The sequence below is a fragment of the Hevea brasiliensis genome, chromosome 17 (assembly GCF_030052815.1).
Source record: "Hevea brasiliensis isolate MT/VB/25A 57/8 chromosome 17, ASM3005281v1, whole genome shotgun sequence".
Lineage (NCBI taxonomy): Eukaryota > Viridiplantae > Streptophyta > Magnoliopsida > Malpighiales > Euphorbiaceae > Hevea > Hevea brasiliensis.
The window spans coordinates 11891126-11908636 of record NC_079509.1 but is presented as its reverse complement, the minus strand read 5'-3'; the positions used below and the strand labels follow the sequence as shown (position 1 = coordinate 11908636).

The 17511-nt window shown below is 34.0% G+C and overlaps 1 protein-coding gene across 2 annotated transcripts; it reads right to left on the bottom strand.

Moving 5' to 3' along the window:
* Positions 1-562: 562 nt before the first annotated feature.
* LOC110643895 (uncharacterized) lies at positions 563-6800 on the bottom strand. Of its 2 annotated transcripts, none has more exons than XM_021796427.2 (6): positions 6141-6799; positions 5595-5695; positions 3915-4012; positions 3213-3412; positions 2397-2446; positions 563-857 (listed from the first exon to the last, which is right to left on the bottom strand). In XM_021796427.2, the coding sequence occupies exons 1-6, from the start codon at positions 6640-6642 to the stop codon at positions 834-836; spliced, it is 975 nt and encodes a 324-aa protein (XP_021652119.1). In that variant the 5' UTR covers positions 6643-6799; the 3' UTR covers positions 563-833. The 2 variants fall into 2 exon arrangements, with proteins under 2 accessions (XP_021652119.1, XP_021652118.1); XM_021796426.2 differs by lacking the exon at positions 563-857 and adding an exon at positions 869-1257 and having other exon boundaries at positions 6141-6800.
* Between the last annotated feature and the right edge of the window lie 10711 nt (positions 6801-17511).

Below are 17511 nucleotides of genomic sequence, written 5' to 3'. Positions count from 1 at the left end.
ATTCAAAAAGATATACTACTTCTGTTTCTTCTTCTTCCTCTCTTATAATCTCTCTAAATTTGATTCGTATAAAGAAGTCTTAAGAAAAATTTTCAAGAGATTATCTGCAGATTTCAAACTTTATTGTATCATGAAAGTATATTACCATAACCTTACAGCAATCTAATAAAGACAATTAATATCTTAAAAATAGTAATTTATCACGTTTCAAAACCTATTCTAAATCCTAATCAGCACATATACTTATAATTATAACTCTCGAGAGACCTTTTATTAAAGGATTTGTTAGATTATTATAAGATTTAACATAAACATGATAAGTACATGGAAAAGGCAGGGCATACTTTGCAGCAAAGATAGCTTTCCTACATTAAAGAATAAAAAGTATTTGATTGGACAGCGAAAGAGCTAATGCATTGCATCATCCATTTACCAAAAAATTTAGATCTCATCCCTATTAATTATACAATATTAGGACTGGATTTCCATTTACTACTGAATGTGTAAATAAAATATAAAATGAAGAGATACCAATCAGACAGCCACTCTGATGGACGAGACCTAATCAAATAATACTAGCCATATAAACAATGAAACTAAATATTAATTACATTTAGCAGACAAGAATTTTAAAAAATGAAAACAAATAAACATTCTTTACACAGAAATTAAAAAAACAAAAGAGATAGAGAAAAGACAATAGTTGCATCCAAAGCGAAGGCATGGAAATGGAGGTTTTCCACTAAGTCGCTTATTCCATGTGTCAATGCAGCATTTCCTCTCTTATAATTTGATGCAGCAATAGTCCCCAATGTTGTCACATCAGCAATATTCTATAACTTTCCTTTCTCCTCATCCTGCAGTTTAAGAAACATCCAAAATAGTGCAAGCACAATATGAGGCTGAGAATTCAATTCATTACATAAAGCACAGACGCTAATGAACCGATTCTTCATGTCTCTTAAAATCATATTGCATATTCAGCAGTTCCAATCGCCACCCCTACGATTGTAACAATATTAAGTGGATGTAGAGATCCACTACTCACAATGCAAGGAGACCAACCAAGCATACAGAGAAAACACTTAAAAAGCTTCCAAGTTCATCACATCACTGATAAACCAAATATGATAAATGCATAATTTATCATATCACTAATACACCATAAAGTCTTCAAGTTTATCGTATCACAGCAGGGAGCCTGCCTTGTCCCTCGCCTATATAGGGCAGAAATAATATAAACCAGCGTGACGTAACCTGGAACGTCCTTGAATTCATTTTGGGCGTAAAGAGAGAGTAGAAAGCATAAACTTATATTAAAAAAAAAGGCAAATGCATGATTCAAAATTATACTTTTATCATGCAAGTCCTCAAGTCAGTAGTGTTTGTTTGTTTTAATAACTGGATTGCTACTTAAAACTCCCCCCAAAGAAAAAAAAATCCACTAGCCATATAATTGCCAATGGCTGGAATATTAATTTTGGACCAAAATTTCTAATTTTGTGGTTTTGTCTATTGGAAGTCATTTTTGTCTTTTCAAGGAGAGAAGAGCTGCCTTTTCCTGCTGCCACTTCCTTCTCACATGCTCAGACCTGTTGCCCCTTCCTTCCCGTAGGCTCACAACGAAAATTAGTATTATTTTAGAAGAAATTCTTTATTAGACTTTTACATCCATGCATGTATGTTATATTGTTATGTTGAGGCTACTATTAGAATTATGGTCATCAAAACATATGTATCAGAAATGTGATTGGCTGTGCTTTTTCATTATTAGCAAGCACATCCCACACCTCCACCCACCAACTTTCTCAATAAAAAAAAATTAAAAAAAAAGGGGACCAATGAGGGAGGATGGGGAAAACCAATAGTCATAGTGGAAAAACACATGCTGCAAATTTGGTACGAGTTCATTAAAGAATGAAGTTCCACTAATGGAAGTAGATTTTCTAACACTTAGTTCATTCAACCCCATTTGTCTCAAATTAACTAAAACAACTACTCCTGTTTGCCTCATTTTCTCTTTTCAGAAAGCACAGGACTTGTTCTGGGTCAGCTCCTGATAAAAAATCTAAGCCCACCTCATTTTCCATAGGCAATTAAATTGGCCCCATAACCCAAACACTAAGCCTCTTCTCCCATCTGGGCAATGGGGGAAAGGAAGGAAGAGTTTCTGCCAAACATTCCCTATCCATTGATATTATTATTCATTAAAAAACTTATACTGGAGATTTTGATTCACATTTTTCTAATACCAAAATTCAAAATTAAGCTGGAATAAAATCCAATTGATCACCACAGAGCCAATGCCATCCGTTTCTAAGGACAAGGGACTAGTCCACAAATCAATTTGTTGCAGTGGCAACGTACAAAAGAAAAATAAAATAAGTAGTGCTTACCGAACTATCCACCATCTTGTCAAAATCATCGAAGTCCCCTTCACCATCATCTGTAAAACCAGATAGATCATTAGAACATCTAAAGTTCTCAATAAACTCTTCTCCTGCACAATTCTATATTATGCATCTCATGTCAAATGATTCATAGCAAAATTCTGGGGCATAGGGAACAATATGTGAAATCACAAGGGTAACAAACAAGGATTACAAAATATAGATGTTATTTTTTGAGTTTACATCATCCAACAGTCTTACACTTTGCGGAATAAAAATGAAATGGATTATTTTAAACTTTTTATATCTATGACCTGTCAAAAAAATTGTCCAATTCAGTGGATACTTAGGAAATTATTTGTGGAGAAATTCATGCATAAGCTACACAAAGCAGCTGCTAATTTATTATCAGAATTTGTTAATTAGTTAGTCCGCGTATGCAAGTCTGTTAGTTTCTCAGTTTGTTAGCTTCAACTGTATATAAACATCGTTTACTCTTCTTCTTGTGTAATTTTGGAGAAATCATGATCTTCAATATAGTTTTCACTTTCTTCATACTATTAAAATATTATTAAAATTAAGAGTAAAGGCAGCAGTCCACTACTTGCATGGCATTGACAGCACTGGTTAGTGGTTTCAAAAGTTAATGATTGATACACGGTACTATTATTGTAAGGACACAAACAACCTTCTCTACAAATTGGTTTTATAAATCTGAATGTAGAAAACAGGCATACACTTGAAGAGAAGAACATTGCATATAAAAGCTAGATCCATTATTTTACTGAACAACCTTGATCCAGTTGATAAAAGATGATGTACCTGGACCCTCATCACTGTCTCCTCCCAGAAGAAATATATCCAAATCTTGTTCAGCAGATGATGAGGTCAAAGTTTTACTTTCGTGGTTTGATTTCTTCACCTCTGGTTTGGAAGTTGCCATGGCTTTTTCCTCCACTACATTATCTTTTACTTGCTCTGCAGATTTTTGCATTGCCTCCTCCATATACCGCTTTTCATAGCTAAATGCATGTGTAACATTGTATTAGAGGTGCTTCATGTGAACTAGTTGTTATCTAGGGCCATATTAGAAATTGAAGACTTGCAGTTGTCAGAGCTGTCCTAAAATGGGGTGATTAGAATATAGATGGATGGAACATTTCAGGTTGTTCCTAGCATGGGCCAAGAAAACATTAGGTAACAACTGTTAGCCAGGATGTTTGTTAGAAGACTTGCAGTTGTCAGAGCTGTCCTAAAATGGGGTGATTAGAATATAGATGGATGGAACATTTCAGGTTGTTCCTAGCATGGGCCAAGAAAACATTAGGTAACAACTGTTAGCCAGGATGTTTGTTGGTTGCCTAGGGACATGCTATATATTCAATTAACAGAATTCAAGTTTCAGCCACAAGAAAGGAGGAATTTTATTGGGTATAACATTTTGGCTTCCATGTAAGAAAGCAATGAATATTTGCAAGAAATTAAAAGACAATAGAGATCCATTTCAAAAGGTGAGAAACTTACGGTGCAACATGATTGTTCACTATAATAAAATATATCCTCCAGAATTTTCTTTCTTTCATAGTTCGTGGGCACAACTCATATCTCAACCTTGATATTTCCTGCAGCAAAGTATAAAAGAAGTTTATAGTTAATAACAACTAACAGATATGAAACCATTTTTAGACTCTAGCAAAAGGACATTTGTGTGACTTTGTTTTTTAATGCTAATAAAATATTTATCTTGTCTGAATGACTGAATGTTTGTTTCATGTAAAAGAGTAAAATAATCATGAGACACAAAAATAACAAGTGCGGACAAGCTTCTTCACAAAGATGCATGACACCTACACAAATTAACTGAGCAACAGATTTACTGGAAATGAAAGCCTTGTCATCTTTTTAATCATCTAAACTAATGTCCGCCCCTAATGTTCCATATACCAAATTTCATCTGGAGAAGCTCTTCAACAAATGACTGATCATACCTCACTGCCTTGTAGTCCAAGGGCTATTATACTTTTCCCCCAGTTTTATGTAAGCCACATTACATTGATGGATTACAACATCTGCATTGTTAAGGTAAAATTTACCCAAGTAAATCACAAAATTCATTGTAATTCTTTTCCTGTGATAAAAGCCTAGCAAACCATCAGTAATTATCTCCCTAGGGCTACAAACAATAAACTTCAACTACAATCTTTCAGGTGTATTTTATCACTCTGGAAAATTTTAGCATAGAATAAGGATCACCTCCTGATTTTACACAAGATGAGACCAGCAGGAGAATGAGTTGAATAAATGTCAACAAAGTAAAGGATAATGTCAGGAAAGAGAAATGTGCCTTCACATTGTGATATGGTGGAGTTACCTTGAATTGAAATGACAGGAAATTTAACTGGTTGATATGGTCTGCGCATGAATTTTGATATAAAAATGAGAAGATGATGAATAAAGGGATGGTAGAGTTTAAGCAATAACTTGTGCTTCAGCTCAACAAAAAGGTCGTATACAAATAAAGTAGCTGCCAGCATGATAGCATTCAACAGTCCACTCCACACTACACATAATTGGGATACGCCCAATCCACAAGAAGATGAGATTCAAAAGCATGAAGGGTGCTTTCTTATGTAATCCTCTCCTTCAACACTTTGCACCAGTGATCTCATCTTGTATCTCATCGTGAGGTGACATGGGATTTTATCTCTAGTTCCTTGAACACATGCTGAATCTTTTCATTAGCTAAGCAAGCAGGCAGTGATCAATGCTAATCCACTAATCGCATTTAACACCACATTGCAGCAAAAAGCAATACATTAAAAAATGTTGAAACACTTGAACAAAACAACATAATCAAATGACACTGCAAGACTAAAAAGATCAATACAAATGGAAGATAAAATTAAGGAAAATAAAATATCATTTCCAAGTCCAAGCATGATTCAAGAAGATCAGCTATCAACAAAGTAATGGGTTGTCGCATAGTTCATTTCATATCAAATTTTTTGAATAAAAATATCCATAATCAGAGAACTGGTATAAGCTCCGCACTGTTTCATTCATTAAGCAACTAATCAGTAGTTTCAAAACACTTTTTTCTACTTTGAACAAGTCAATATTTTTTTATTAAATATTTAATTCATTAAATTCAATTGGATTGATGAGTTTACAAAATTTGTGATGTGTAACAAGAAAGGAAGCAACCTTGACTGTTGATAGAACGAGGCAGGCGTGCTTTTCTTGCCACTGCGTAAGATCCTGCCTCACATTTGACACCATAGGCACTTCAGACATCTCCGAGTCATCTACATATCAAACAATCATCCAATTTAACAAACAAATGCTTAACACTATACAAAAAGATGTCAATTATGTAGATGTCAATTATGTTGATTATGTGATACAAATAATGCTAACAAGAATAGAGGACAGTACACAAAGGTCTCACATTTAACATGAAAACACCAAATTGAAAACAAGAAAAGAAAGTTCCTGCATTTCCTCAATAAGCAAAAAAGCACCATCATGTAACATTAGAGTCTCATGTAAAAACCAAATTGAGAACAAGAAAATAAAGTTCCTGCATTTCCTCAATAAGCAGAAAAGCACCATCATGTAACATTAGAAGTCTCAATTTCTTTTCATTTCCTGTATTTTCTGAGCATCCAAACAAATAAATGAATAAAATTAAAACTTCAGATATATATATATATATGTGTGTGTGTGTGTGTGCGCGCGCGCGCAGAATACCTTCCAATGGAAAATCTTGAAATGTGCTCATAGTAATTTCCTTCACGAACTCTCTTAACTCCTCCGTAACACCGAACCTCTCGAGCTCCTTCTCCTTCTCCTTCTCCTCCAGCTGTGAATCCAAAGCAGGCACCGTGCGAGCGAGCGCACCGGGTGGCGTGATACCCTCGGCTAGAGACTTGATCTGGTCAGCTCTCTTGATGGCTTCGGTCTTGATCTGGTCGGCTCGCTTGGAGGCCTCGGCAGCGATCTCCTTGGAACGCTTAGCCGTCTCGGATACGATGTCGGATAGCTTGGAGGAACCGATTGTAATCTCCTGGGAGCGTTTGGAGGCCTCAGCGGCGATCTCCTTGGAGCGCTTAGCAGTTTCGGAAACGATGTCGGAGAGCTTAGAAGAACCAATTGTGAACTCTTGGGATCGCTTGGCAGCTTCCTTGGTTAGTTCCTGAGAACGCTTTGCGGCATCCTCCGCGAAGGCCTGGGCTTTACGCCAGAAGTCCATGGCTGAAGGTGAATTTCCGTGTTTGCTTTCGATGCAATATTAATTTGCTGTTCTTGTTCTTCTGTTTTCTTCTGCTTAACGTAACGAGTGAAGGAGAAGAAGGAAGTTGAGGCTTTGAGGTTGAGGGGCGGTTTGTTTGGGCGTGTACAGAGCACACGAGTTTTGATGCAGTAAGATACTGACAAACGGGCGGTACAGGTGGCCAAGTTGACGAACTGGAGAAGACTGTCTTTCGTAGGCCTCGTTCTACTGGATTTGTTTTGGTCTTCGATCTTTGATGGGTTATATGGCCCAAGTTTTGGATTTATCCAATTTATTTTCTATTCCCAAAATAAAGAAAAAATATAATTTTTTTTCCCCAAATTTTATGGCCTGAAAAAAATAAAAAGCATATAATTTTGAAAATTTTTAGTACTATAAAATAATAAATTACTGTTGTTAAAATAAAGTTGTGTTATATCCTTTTTCAAAATAAAGGAACGATATTTAATAATGGTTTGACGTCCATCACCCAAAATGTAACTTAAATATTTTATTCTTAAATTTTATGTTTATTTTTCTATTTCCTTTCTATTTGGGATTTGTCGATTCTTATATGTACATTGCTCATTTTGCCTATACAAATTTTTATTATTATGTAAAAGATAAAGTAAATTTTCATAATATACAAATTTTTATTATTATGTAAAAGATAAAGTAAATTTTCATAGTATACAAATCATTCTTATTATTTTAATTGTGCAATATTATTTTAGGCATCGATTTAGGTAATTATTTTAGCACCATCTCTCAATTTTAATTTAAATTATAAATATTATCAACTTTAATTTAAATAATATTAACATCAGTGACCAAATGTCATATAATTTTATTAACATAAGTGACCAAAATCATATATTTTTAAATTAACTTATTGACTTAACATTACTTTTAAAGAACTATTATTTTAAATTTTTACTTTTTTTTAGTATGTATATTATGATTGAAATTCAAAATTATATATATTTTTTAAATCTCTCAAATAATATATTTATCCAAATTCAAATTTATAAATTCAAATCCATAAATCTAAGCACAATTAAAGTCCCTTCTCTTTGTTTCTCCTCTCTCTTTTACATTATATTTCTCCCTTCCTCTCTCAATCTTACATAATAACTTTTATCTTTCTCTTTTTCTCTATCTCGCACACAAATTATACCTTTCTTTTTATCCCCTCTCCTCCCCCCGCTCCCTCCCTTCATCTCTGTTGCACACACATTGGGAGTGATAAGTTGTGTTTTGAGAGTAATTATAATTTGGATTTGGTAGGATTATTCAAGGAGATGAGGAGAAAATATGACGATGGGCCAATAAATAGATAGAGAGTTTTTGTAGATAATGAGGCAACATTGTTGAAGTCAAAAGAGATAATCTCTTAAAGAGAAGAGTGATTGAGAAAAATTATGTTTAATATTCGGTGAAATTAATTAAAAGAGATGAAACTATATGATAAAAGCGGCTTCTTAGCTGGTTTATCGTCAATCTCAAATGGATCATGGAGAAGGCAGAAGGCAATGCAATTTTGATTAAGGAGGAGGGGAGGGTAAGATCGGAATTGGAGGTAAAGCGAGGGGATTGAGTGACAAGAGGGGGAGGGGATGGAGAGAGGCAATTGAAGGTAGAGGGAAGAGAATTGTTACAAGGAAATGAGGGGATGAAGAGGCTGTGAGGGTGAGAGATACAAACTAAAGAGAAAATAAAAGGACAATGGGCGGAGAAAAAAAACCTTTGATAAGTTATTATTAATTTTTTAGGTTGTTTAGTTTAGAAGGTAAATGAAAAATCTACCATTCAGTTTAACAGTATAGAACTTGCACATTTCATAACAAAACTTCAATCATCCGACCAAAGAACTTAATACACAAGCAGAATTACAAATTAAAACATCGATAATATCAAAATTCCAAAAATACATATGCAATACACAAAATAAAATTAGGGTTCTTAAATTTCAAACAACACAAAATTATAATTAATATATCAAATTTTTTACAATCTAAACCTATTTAATCCAAACAAAATATTAATCATTTGTAAAACTTTTTTTTTAATAAGAAAATGTGGAACTATTATAAATTCGAGTTTATATAAGAATGTTTAAATTAAATATTTATATTTAAATTTATATATTTTTTAATTAATCATATACATATCTCATATAAATATATAATTTAAAGGTTATTACACTGAGATGGACTTTATACTATATACCACCAATAAGAAATAAAATTGAAAGACAAATTAAAAAAAAATCCGCAACTCAAATTGAAATTTCAAATTCTCTAATAGTAACCTCTAAGGAGGAGGAGGAGGAGGAGGAGGTCCCTAACCTATTGGCTATATTGCAGGAGGATTTTACATCATGACTTGCTTCCACATTCTTCTCCAACATAGCTAATTTTCTTGGAAACCAACTTGTTCAAGAGTCTCTTACATGACTTTTTCTGCAGTCTTAAATTCCTATCTATGACTCAAAATGGAAAAAGGAGAAAAACTGCTTCAAATTTGAGCTATTTGTCTCCAAGAAAGCATCTTTAATTCTTTATCACATCGAAGTATTTAAAAAATACCGATTCTGAGTCTCTTGTATGCCACATGTTAAAAGGATGACACAAGAAAGTACACTCGAGTAATTTAAGCGTATCTAATCTTTTCCCTAGTGGATTGCTCACCTGAGTGTGGGGGAAGAGGTGGTTAACTTTTCAATTTGACTCTTTTATGTAGTCAAAATCTGTCTCTGCCTATGTCCATGTATAATCCAAATCCATGTTACACACAGAACAAGGAACAAATAGTTTTGCTTTTGTCTTCAAAATGAAACCAAACCTTCTTCCCTGATAGACTCTGTTTGAATTTTTTTTAGAAGGTCTAATTCATCAGCACTCCGCTTTGGTAAACATGGAAAGATTCAAACTTTAGTGGAGCTCTTACACTCTTACAAGGTTCATAATTTCACTTTGCTTTATTTTATTTTATTTTTTATTTTTTTTCAGGGTAGTGTTGATTTTTATTTTTTATTTTTCATTCCCTTTGTAATACTTTTCATGTTAAATATGGCTTCTGCTTAAGCGTGATAATTTTTTTACATATGCATTTATGAAGTTTTTACGGCTTGCTTTTAATATATTCTATTTGGGTTTTATTCTTTAGTTTCAGCAATTGAGGTATCTTGTTTAATCTCATGATTATGATTTTTTATTCTTGGCTTTGTGTTTTTGGAACTTTCTTCAGGTTTTGAGTTGTAGGATTTCCGGGAAATGTTAGTTCTGAGTATGAATTCAAAAAGGCGGAAGCGCCCAAATGTTAGGCTAGGGGAAATAGGGGATGTTCCTGTGGCTTTTGCATGTGGCTTTTCTCAGAAAACCAAGGAAAATTTAGGGCACAAGAATTATGAAAATGATGTGCTAAACCCTAATGAGACTGCACAAAGTTACATTTATGGGTTTGCTATGCAAACTTCTCCTCAATTTGTAGTTTTGGGCCCTGGTGTTTCTCCAAGTATTCTAGTTGACAGCAGAACAGAGAGAATAAGAATCCGAACTCTGCAAAATTAGCTTTTGAATTAGTGAGTTCAGATGAAGTTGAAACGACCAAGCTGAAATTGAATTTTGGTACCATAACCAAGAAATGTAGGGTTATGAAGCGATGAGGCCGGAGCATCAAAGGGACTAGTAATGTTTTTGGCAGTGTTTGGAGTTATAAATTAATCCCAGAATTTAGTAATGGAAATAGTAACGAATGCAGTGTAAAGGAGTTTTTGAGGTTCAATTCAGATGAATGCAATGATTAGTACCCTGCTAATGGCCTTAAGGACTTCTCAGATCATGAAACACTAGCTACAAGCAAAAAGGCTTGTGAGTTTGATACATATGAACATGATACAAGGCAACATGATAACTTTAATGAGCTTTGGCAGGAGGATACTTGTAATGAAGTGAATAATGTATCTCCTATATCTAATCATATGTGGGATGGGATGATGTCTAGGGGTGGTGATGTAAATACTGTCACAAGATGGTTGGAGGAGCAAGGATTTGGTAAATATGCTGGTGTGTTTGAAATGCATGAAGTGGATGAGGAAGCTCTGCCACTGCTTAACCTTGAAGATCTCAAAGAGATTGGTGTGTTTGCTGTCGGGTCTCGAAGGAAACTATACACTGCTATACAGCAACTGAGAAAAAGGAGCCATTTCTGCTTGTCAACATATTCAAACAAAGACGTAGGTAATCTTTCTTCTTATTGTTACCAGCTCTTTTGTGCAGCAAAAAGTCAAAGGTGTATGTGTAATTTTTTTGATTCCTAACTTTTTCTTTTCATTCTTTACTACTTCTGTTGATAAGTTAACATTGCTTGGTTCATACTTTTCTCCAGTGGTTGTTTTGTTACCAATTCTTTTGCTTCTTTGTGTCTCACCAACTGTTATGACATACTGGCTTGTTATTATAAACTAAGCTTATTATTATAAACTAAGCTTGTGATTGTTGTCAGTGGTTTGCTGAGACAAAAGTTTGTCAGAGAAGGTTTTTGTATTTGATTGCAAGTTATCAACTAAACAACGCTGAAAGTTATTCCATTTGTTTGGTTTGAAAGGATGAAACAGTATGCAATTCTCTCTCTATATTAGAACATTTATTTTCCTGAAGAATTTAGCATTGGAGCATGATGAGATATCAGTATCTGCAGGTTGTTATCTGAATTTCTAGGTGGATACACATTACTGATGCATAAAATTCTCCTCCTTTATAATGGTCGACTGCTAACTTCAATTTATAGTTACAAAGATTTATTAGGTGGTTTGGTTCAGAAATTTGTTCATGCTTGGAAGTTGGAAAACCGAGGAGAAAAAAGATCCATTTAATTGATGCCGATTAATTAGGATTGTGATTTAGTCAAATTCACATGCAAAAGCTGTGAGTCCATGGCTGAAGTATGCTCACTCTATTCCATGGTTGGATTTGTTGAATGCCCAAAGCAACATGGCTGCAAGGCTGTGTATTTTAGCATGTAGTAGTGCTTCAAAATACTTCATCAACGAAGAGAACCATGCCTATGAGTCTGGATTTGATGCCTTTTTCAAAAATTGAATACAACTCAACTTAACTCAACTAAGCATTTATCCCAAGAATTTGGGATCGGCTATATGGATTCTCTTTCTCCATTCTAAACGATTTTGGGTAAAATCATCGGAAATATGTAATGCTTTTAGGTCATGTTATACTACTCTCCTCCAAGTCAGTTTAGGTCTACCCCTTATTTTCTTTCTATCCTCTAACCTAATGTTCTCTACTTGTCTAACTGGAGCCTCCGTATGTCTATGCTTCACATGACCAAACCACCTCGATCTCCCTTCTCTCAACTTATCCTCAATTGGCACCACTCCTACCTTTTCTCTAATACTCTCATTACGGACTTTATCTAGTCTAGTATGACTACTCATCCACCTTAACATTTTCATTTCCGCAACTCTTATCTTAGACACATACGACTCCTTCAGTGCCCAACACTCACTACCATATAATATGGCCAGTCGTATGGCTGTATGATAAAATTTGCTTTCAACTTATTGGAAATTTTGCGATTATATAAAACTCTAGTGACACTTCTCCACTTTAACCATCCGGCTTTAATCCTATGACTAACATCCTCCTCACATCCCCCATCTACTTGAAGGATTAAGTCGAGATATTTAAAGTGATTACTTTGAGGCGGTATCACTCCATCCAAACTAACTCCTTCCTTATCACCAGTTCGACCTTCACTAAACTTGCAATGCATGTATTCTGTCTTTGTTCTACTTAACTTAAAACCCTTTGACTCTAGAGTACTTCTCCAAAGCTCTAGCTTTCTATTGACTCCTTCTCGCATCTCATTTATCAGAACTATATCATCTGCAAACATCATGTACCAAGGGATACTCTCTTGTATATGTTTCGTCAATTTATCTAAAACTAATGTAAAAAAGTAAGGGCTTACAACTAAACCTTGGTGTAATCTAATTGAGATAAGAAAATCTCTTGTGTCTCCTCCCACTGTGCGCACAATAATAGTTGCTCCTTTACACATATCTTTCAATACTTGTATGTACCTAATAGATATCCTCTTTTATTCTAACACTCTCCATAAGACATCTCTTGGAACACTATCATAAGCATTCTCCAAATTGATAAAAACTATGTGTAGATCTTTCTTCACATTTCTATATTTCTCCATCAAGCTTTTAATGAGAAAGATCGCTTCCATAGTTGAACGACCGGGCATGAAGCCAAATTGATTGGGAGAGACAGAAGTGTCATGACGTAGTCGATGTTCCACAACTCTCTCCCATAACTTTATAGTATGGCTTATGAGTTTAATTCCCTTATAGTTTGAGCAACTATGCATGTCTCCCTTATTTTTAAAAATAGATACTGAAATACTCCTCCATTCTTCAGGTATTTTTTTTTACTTTAGAATCTTATTAAACAATTTAGTTAACCATGCCACTCCCATATCTCCCAAGCACTTCCACACTTCAATTAGTATTCTATCAGATCCACAGGCTTTACCCACTTTCATTCTCTTAAGTGCCTTCTTTACTTCTAAAGATCTAATCCTTCTAATATAATTCACATTCTTTTCTATTGCTCTGTAGTCTATATTCACGCTATTACCACTTTAACTATTGTTAAAGAAATCATCAAAGTAATTTCTTTATCTTTCTTTAATGTCCTAATCTTTCACCAACACTTTTTCTTCTTTATTCTTAATGCACCTAACTTGATTGAGATCTTGACATTTCTTTTCTCTCCTCCTTGCCAATCTATAAATATCTTTCTCCTTTTCTTTAGTTTCAAGTTTCTCATATAACTTTTCAAAGGCCTGTGCTCTTACCTGACTAACTGCCTTTTTTGCCTCTTTCTTTGCTATCTTGTACTGTTCATATGCCTCATTATTATTACACTTAGGTAATTTCTTATACCATTCCCTCTTTCTCTTCACTGCCTTTTGTACTTCCTCATTCCACCACCATCTCTCTTTTGAGGGTGGTCCATGTCTTCTAGACTCTTCAAGTACTTTTCTAGCTACTTCTCTAATCTTTGATGCCATCTGTATCCACATATCATTAGCTTCCACATCCAGCTTCCATGCTTTGGACTCGCGAAGCTCATTTTTGAACTTTACTTGCTTTACTCCTTTCAACTCCCATCACTTTGTTCGAGCTACACTATTTCTTTTAACCTTACTTGAATTGTTCATAAACTTGACATCCAAGACTACTAACCGATGTTAACTTGTTAAAGCCTCTCCTAGAATGACCTTGCAATCCTTGCATAGAGCTTTATTTGTCTTCCTGGTTAAGAGGAAGTCAATTTGGATTCTATGTTGCCCACTTTTAAAAGTCACTAAATGTGACTCTTTTTTTATAAAGTAGGTATTTGCTAGTATTAGGTCGTATGTCATAACAAAATTCAGGATGTTTTTTCCCTCCTCATTTCGGCTGCCAAAACCAAAACCTCTATGAACATTCTCATAACTTTGCCTATCACTTCCTACATGTCCAGTTAAATCTCCACCGATGAAAACATTCTCTTCATTCGGTATGCTTTGCATTAGATCATCTATATTTTTCTAAAACCTTTGTTTACTCTCACTATCTAGTCCTATTTGTCGGGCATAAGCACTAACTATATTTATTATTTCTCCTTCTAGTACTAGATTTATTAGTATAATTTATCTTCTACTCTTTTCATGTAACACCCCTACATGTATAGTCCTATACATTCTATTGTTCCGGTGACCAGTGTCTGTCCGGACAGTTAGGATGTCTAGAACTATGTCTGTACTACCTAGAAAAGTCCGGAATAAAAATTAATAGTAATTACCTGAAAGTAAAATACAAATAAGAAAAACAAAGCATGAAAGGTTAAATGAGCCAAGGCCACAGCGATGGGTGACCGTACCGGGAAGTGACTGCGAGGTCAGTCAAAACCCTAATTTTGTATGAGACATTATGACACTGCAGGCTTAGGGATAATTGTGAAGCTAGGGGAAATGAGAGAACCACAGAAAAGAATTAAGAACAAGGTCAAATAATTGAATTAGGGTTCAGGAAGCAATTTAGCGTTATTGGTAGAATGGATCAGAACGGCAAGGGGCAAATTGGTCAATTCACCCTTAGAGGTGACTTATGGCCTAAATGTCCACTAAAATGTAGGAAATTAAATTTATGAAAATTAGATTTAAAGTGAAAAAGTTATGGAAAGAAAAGAAAATGGAAAAAATTTAAAAAGAAAAAGTATTATGACATAATAGGTGACATAAGCATGACACAATAATTATAATTATTAATTATTGAAATTGTGGATAAATACACACAAAATTAAAAAGAAAAAAAATTATTTCTTCTTCTCTTCTTCCTTTTGCCGTGGCTTCCCTCTCTCTCCTCTCTCATTTAGTTCCTCCATTAAAGCTTAGTTTAAGCTTTTCAAAACCCTAAAATTAGCCATAATTACCCTAACTCTCTCAAGTAAACCTTATTTTTGAACCTTGGTAAAACTATTGACAATAAAAAGAAGAGGAAAGAAAGGAGATTGGAGAAGGACGAAATTCAACAAAAAAAGGTTAGTGATAAATCTTTCAATTTTCTATATTCATGTTTAGGTAATTGAATTAAGTTAGAAATTGTTATAAATGAAACAAAAATGATGTGTTAGGGAATCCTATGAAATTCGGCAGCCATGTGGACATGAGGGTAATGTTGTGTTTTAATGCAATTAACCTTATACACAAGTTCAATTAAGTAAGTGAAAATGATTGGTATACTTTAATTTCATAAATTGAATCACTTGAGGAACTAGGGTTCTTAACCCTTAGGGAAATTTGGAAAAAATTTGGGAGTTTTTGAAATTGATGCAATTTGACCTAATTGAGACTCAATTTGGTCAATTAGTGGGAATTAGAGTGTGATTGAATGATTGAATAAAAAATGGAATTGTGAATAATGAAGACCAATTTTGGACAGCCTGACCATGGTCCACTTAAAGGACCAAAATTGAAATTCTGTTACTCCAATTGGTGTGAAGCTAATTGGAAATGAAAATAAAGACATAATATAACAATTTTTATGTAGAAATCTTGCCCTGAAAATAACCATAAGCTAGTGTAAAATGAGGTTAAATCTGGATCACACACCTTGCCCCTGTACAGAATTGATCATATGAACAGTACTTGTTCAAATGGTCATAACTTGGTGTAGAAAGGTCCAAATTTCCTGATTTTTGGACCATTGGAAAGCTATGACATAGTAGAACAACTTTCATGAAGAAACAAAACCCAAATTCTGACTAGAACCAAATCAAATTGCCACTTAAAATTGGTTCCTTAAATCTGCTAAAACCCTAATTACCTAGAATTTTTAGGTTTGTGACCAATCTGGCCAGCCATAGAAAAGTGACATAACTTGAGCTAAAAAAACTCCAAACGGAGTGATTCAAAAAGGGAATTAAAGCTAAGACATTAAGGAACAACTTTGATGAAGGAAAGTTGGCCAAATTTCCACTGTAGAAGGTCCAATGGAACAGTAGAATTAAGTGACCTAAAATTGATAATTTGCCAATTCTCCTAGGAAAACCTTGAATTGAGTTTGGCAATCAATACCAACAAAAATATGACTCAAAATATAGTATGTGGGTATAATTAGAATTAACATTTTTACTAAGTATAAAAAGTCAACATTTTGACTTTAATAGTGAAATGAATGGTAACCCCAATATGTTAAATTCAAAGAACTCTAATTTAAGCAAATTTAAAAGTATAATCAAGTGTGTATGAATTTAATTATTGGATTACTTATGAGGTATAATATTGAAACACTATAAATTATGTATTTCAGTAGAAAAAGAGACTGGGAAGGAAGGAAAGAAAAACGTGAGTCAAGGCAAAGAGGCGACTCACTAGAGGTTTGTATACAACTAAATTGATTTAATTGATTTTAATTTGTAAATTATTTTGAATAAATGATAATGGTTTGCAATTATGATTCTCTCATTGCATTTATGAATTATGTGTTGCCAATATCATATGGATTTGAAAATGAATTGAATGTGATTATTGAATTTGAAATGTGATTATGTGATTAGAAAATATTGTAATTTGTTTTGAAATCACAGTTAGCATGATAGTCCCGCTCGGAACTCCCCAATAGTAACGGCTATTTGGGGTTTGACCATTGATCTTGATTATATCTCTTATTAATAACGGTTAGTAGGATGACAATATATAGGCACTCATTTGCTAGCTAGCCCTTCCCTCATTAATAACGATTAGTGAGGTGATTTGCGTTGTCGTGGTGTACAACACGGCATTGATAATGAAATTTTGTGTCATAGTCTAAACTGTGTGTTCTTGGCAACACTTTTGCTTTGTGATTTATGAATTGTGGTTTGAAATAAATGATTCAAGTTAACTTGAGATTTTGGAAAATACTTCTTTGGATATGAAAAATTTTGATTTGTTATGTTTTGATTTATTATGCTTTATAATAAGTTGAATTTTTCTTAGTTGTGTACCACTGAGTATCAATACTCAGCGATAGCTTATTCTGCTGTCGCATATAGAGAAAAGGGTAAAACAGCAGAGTAAGCTGCTTAGAATTGAATTGAAACTATTTTGGATTTTCTCCGGGTATATTAATTATACCATTTGTAAATTTTCTTTTGATGTAAATTAATAATATGTATCCATATGTACACATTGAGCAGTTGTATAGTAAAGCTCGTAATAATGTTATTTCTGATTTTCTTTTTTGAAATTTGGGACTATAATATGTACATTGAATTAAATACAATGATG

Excerpts from the sequence above, each read along its gene's own strand:
- LOC110643895 (XM_021796426.2), bottom strand. The coding sequence starts at position 6,642 with ATGGACTTCTGGCGTAAAGCCCAGGCCTTCGCGGAGGATGCCGCAAAG. Across the intron at positions 3,413-3,914 it reads GTGAACAATCATGTTGCACC|CTATGAAAAGCGGTATATGG; the intron begins GTAAGTTTCTCA and ends ACATGCATTTAG. Across the intron at positions 2,447-3,212 it reads AGACAGTGATGAGGGTCCAG|ATGATGGTGAAGGGGACTTC; the intron begins GTACATCATCTT and ends CTGGTTTTACAG.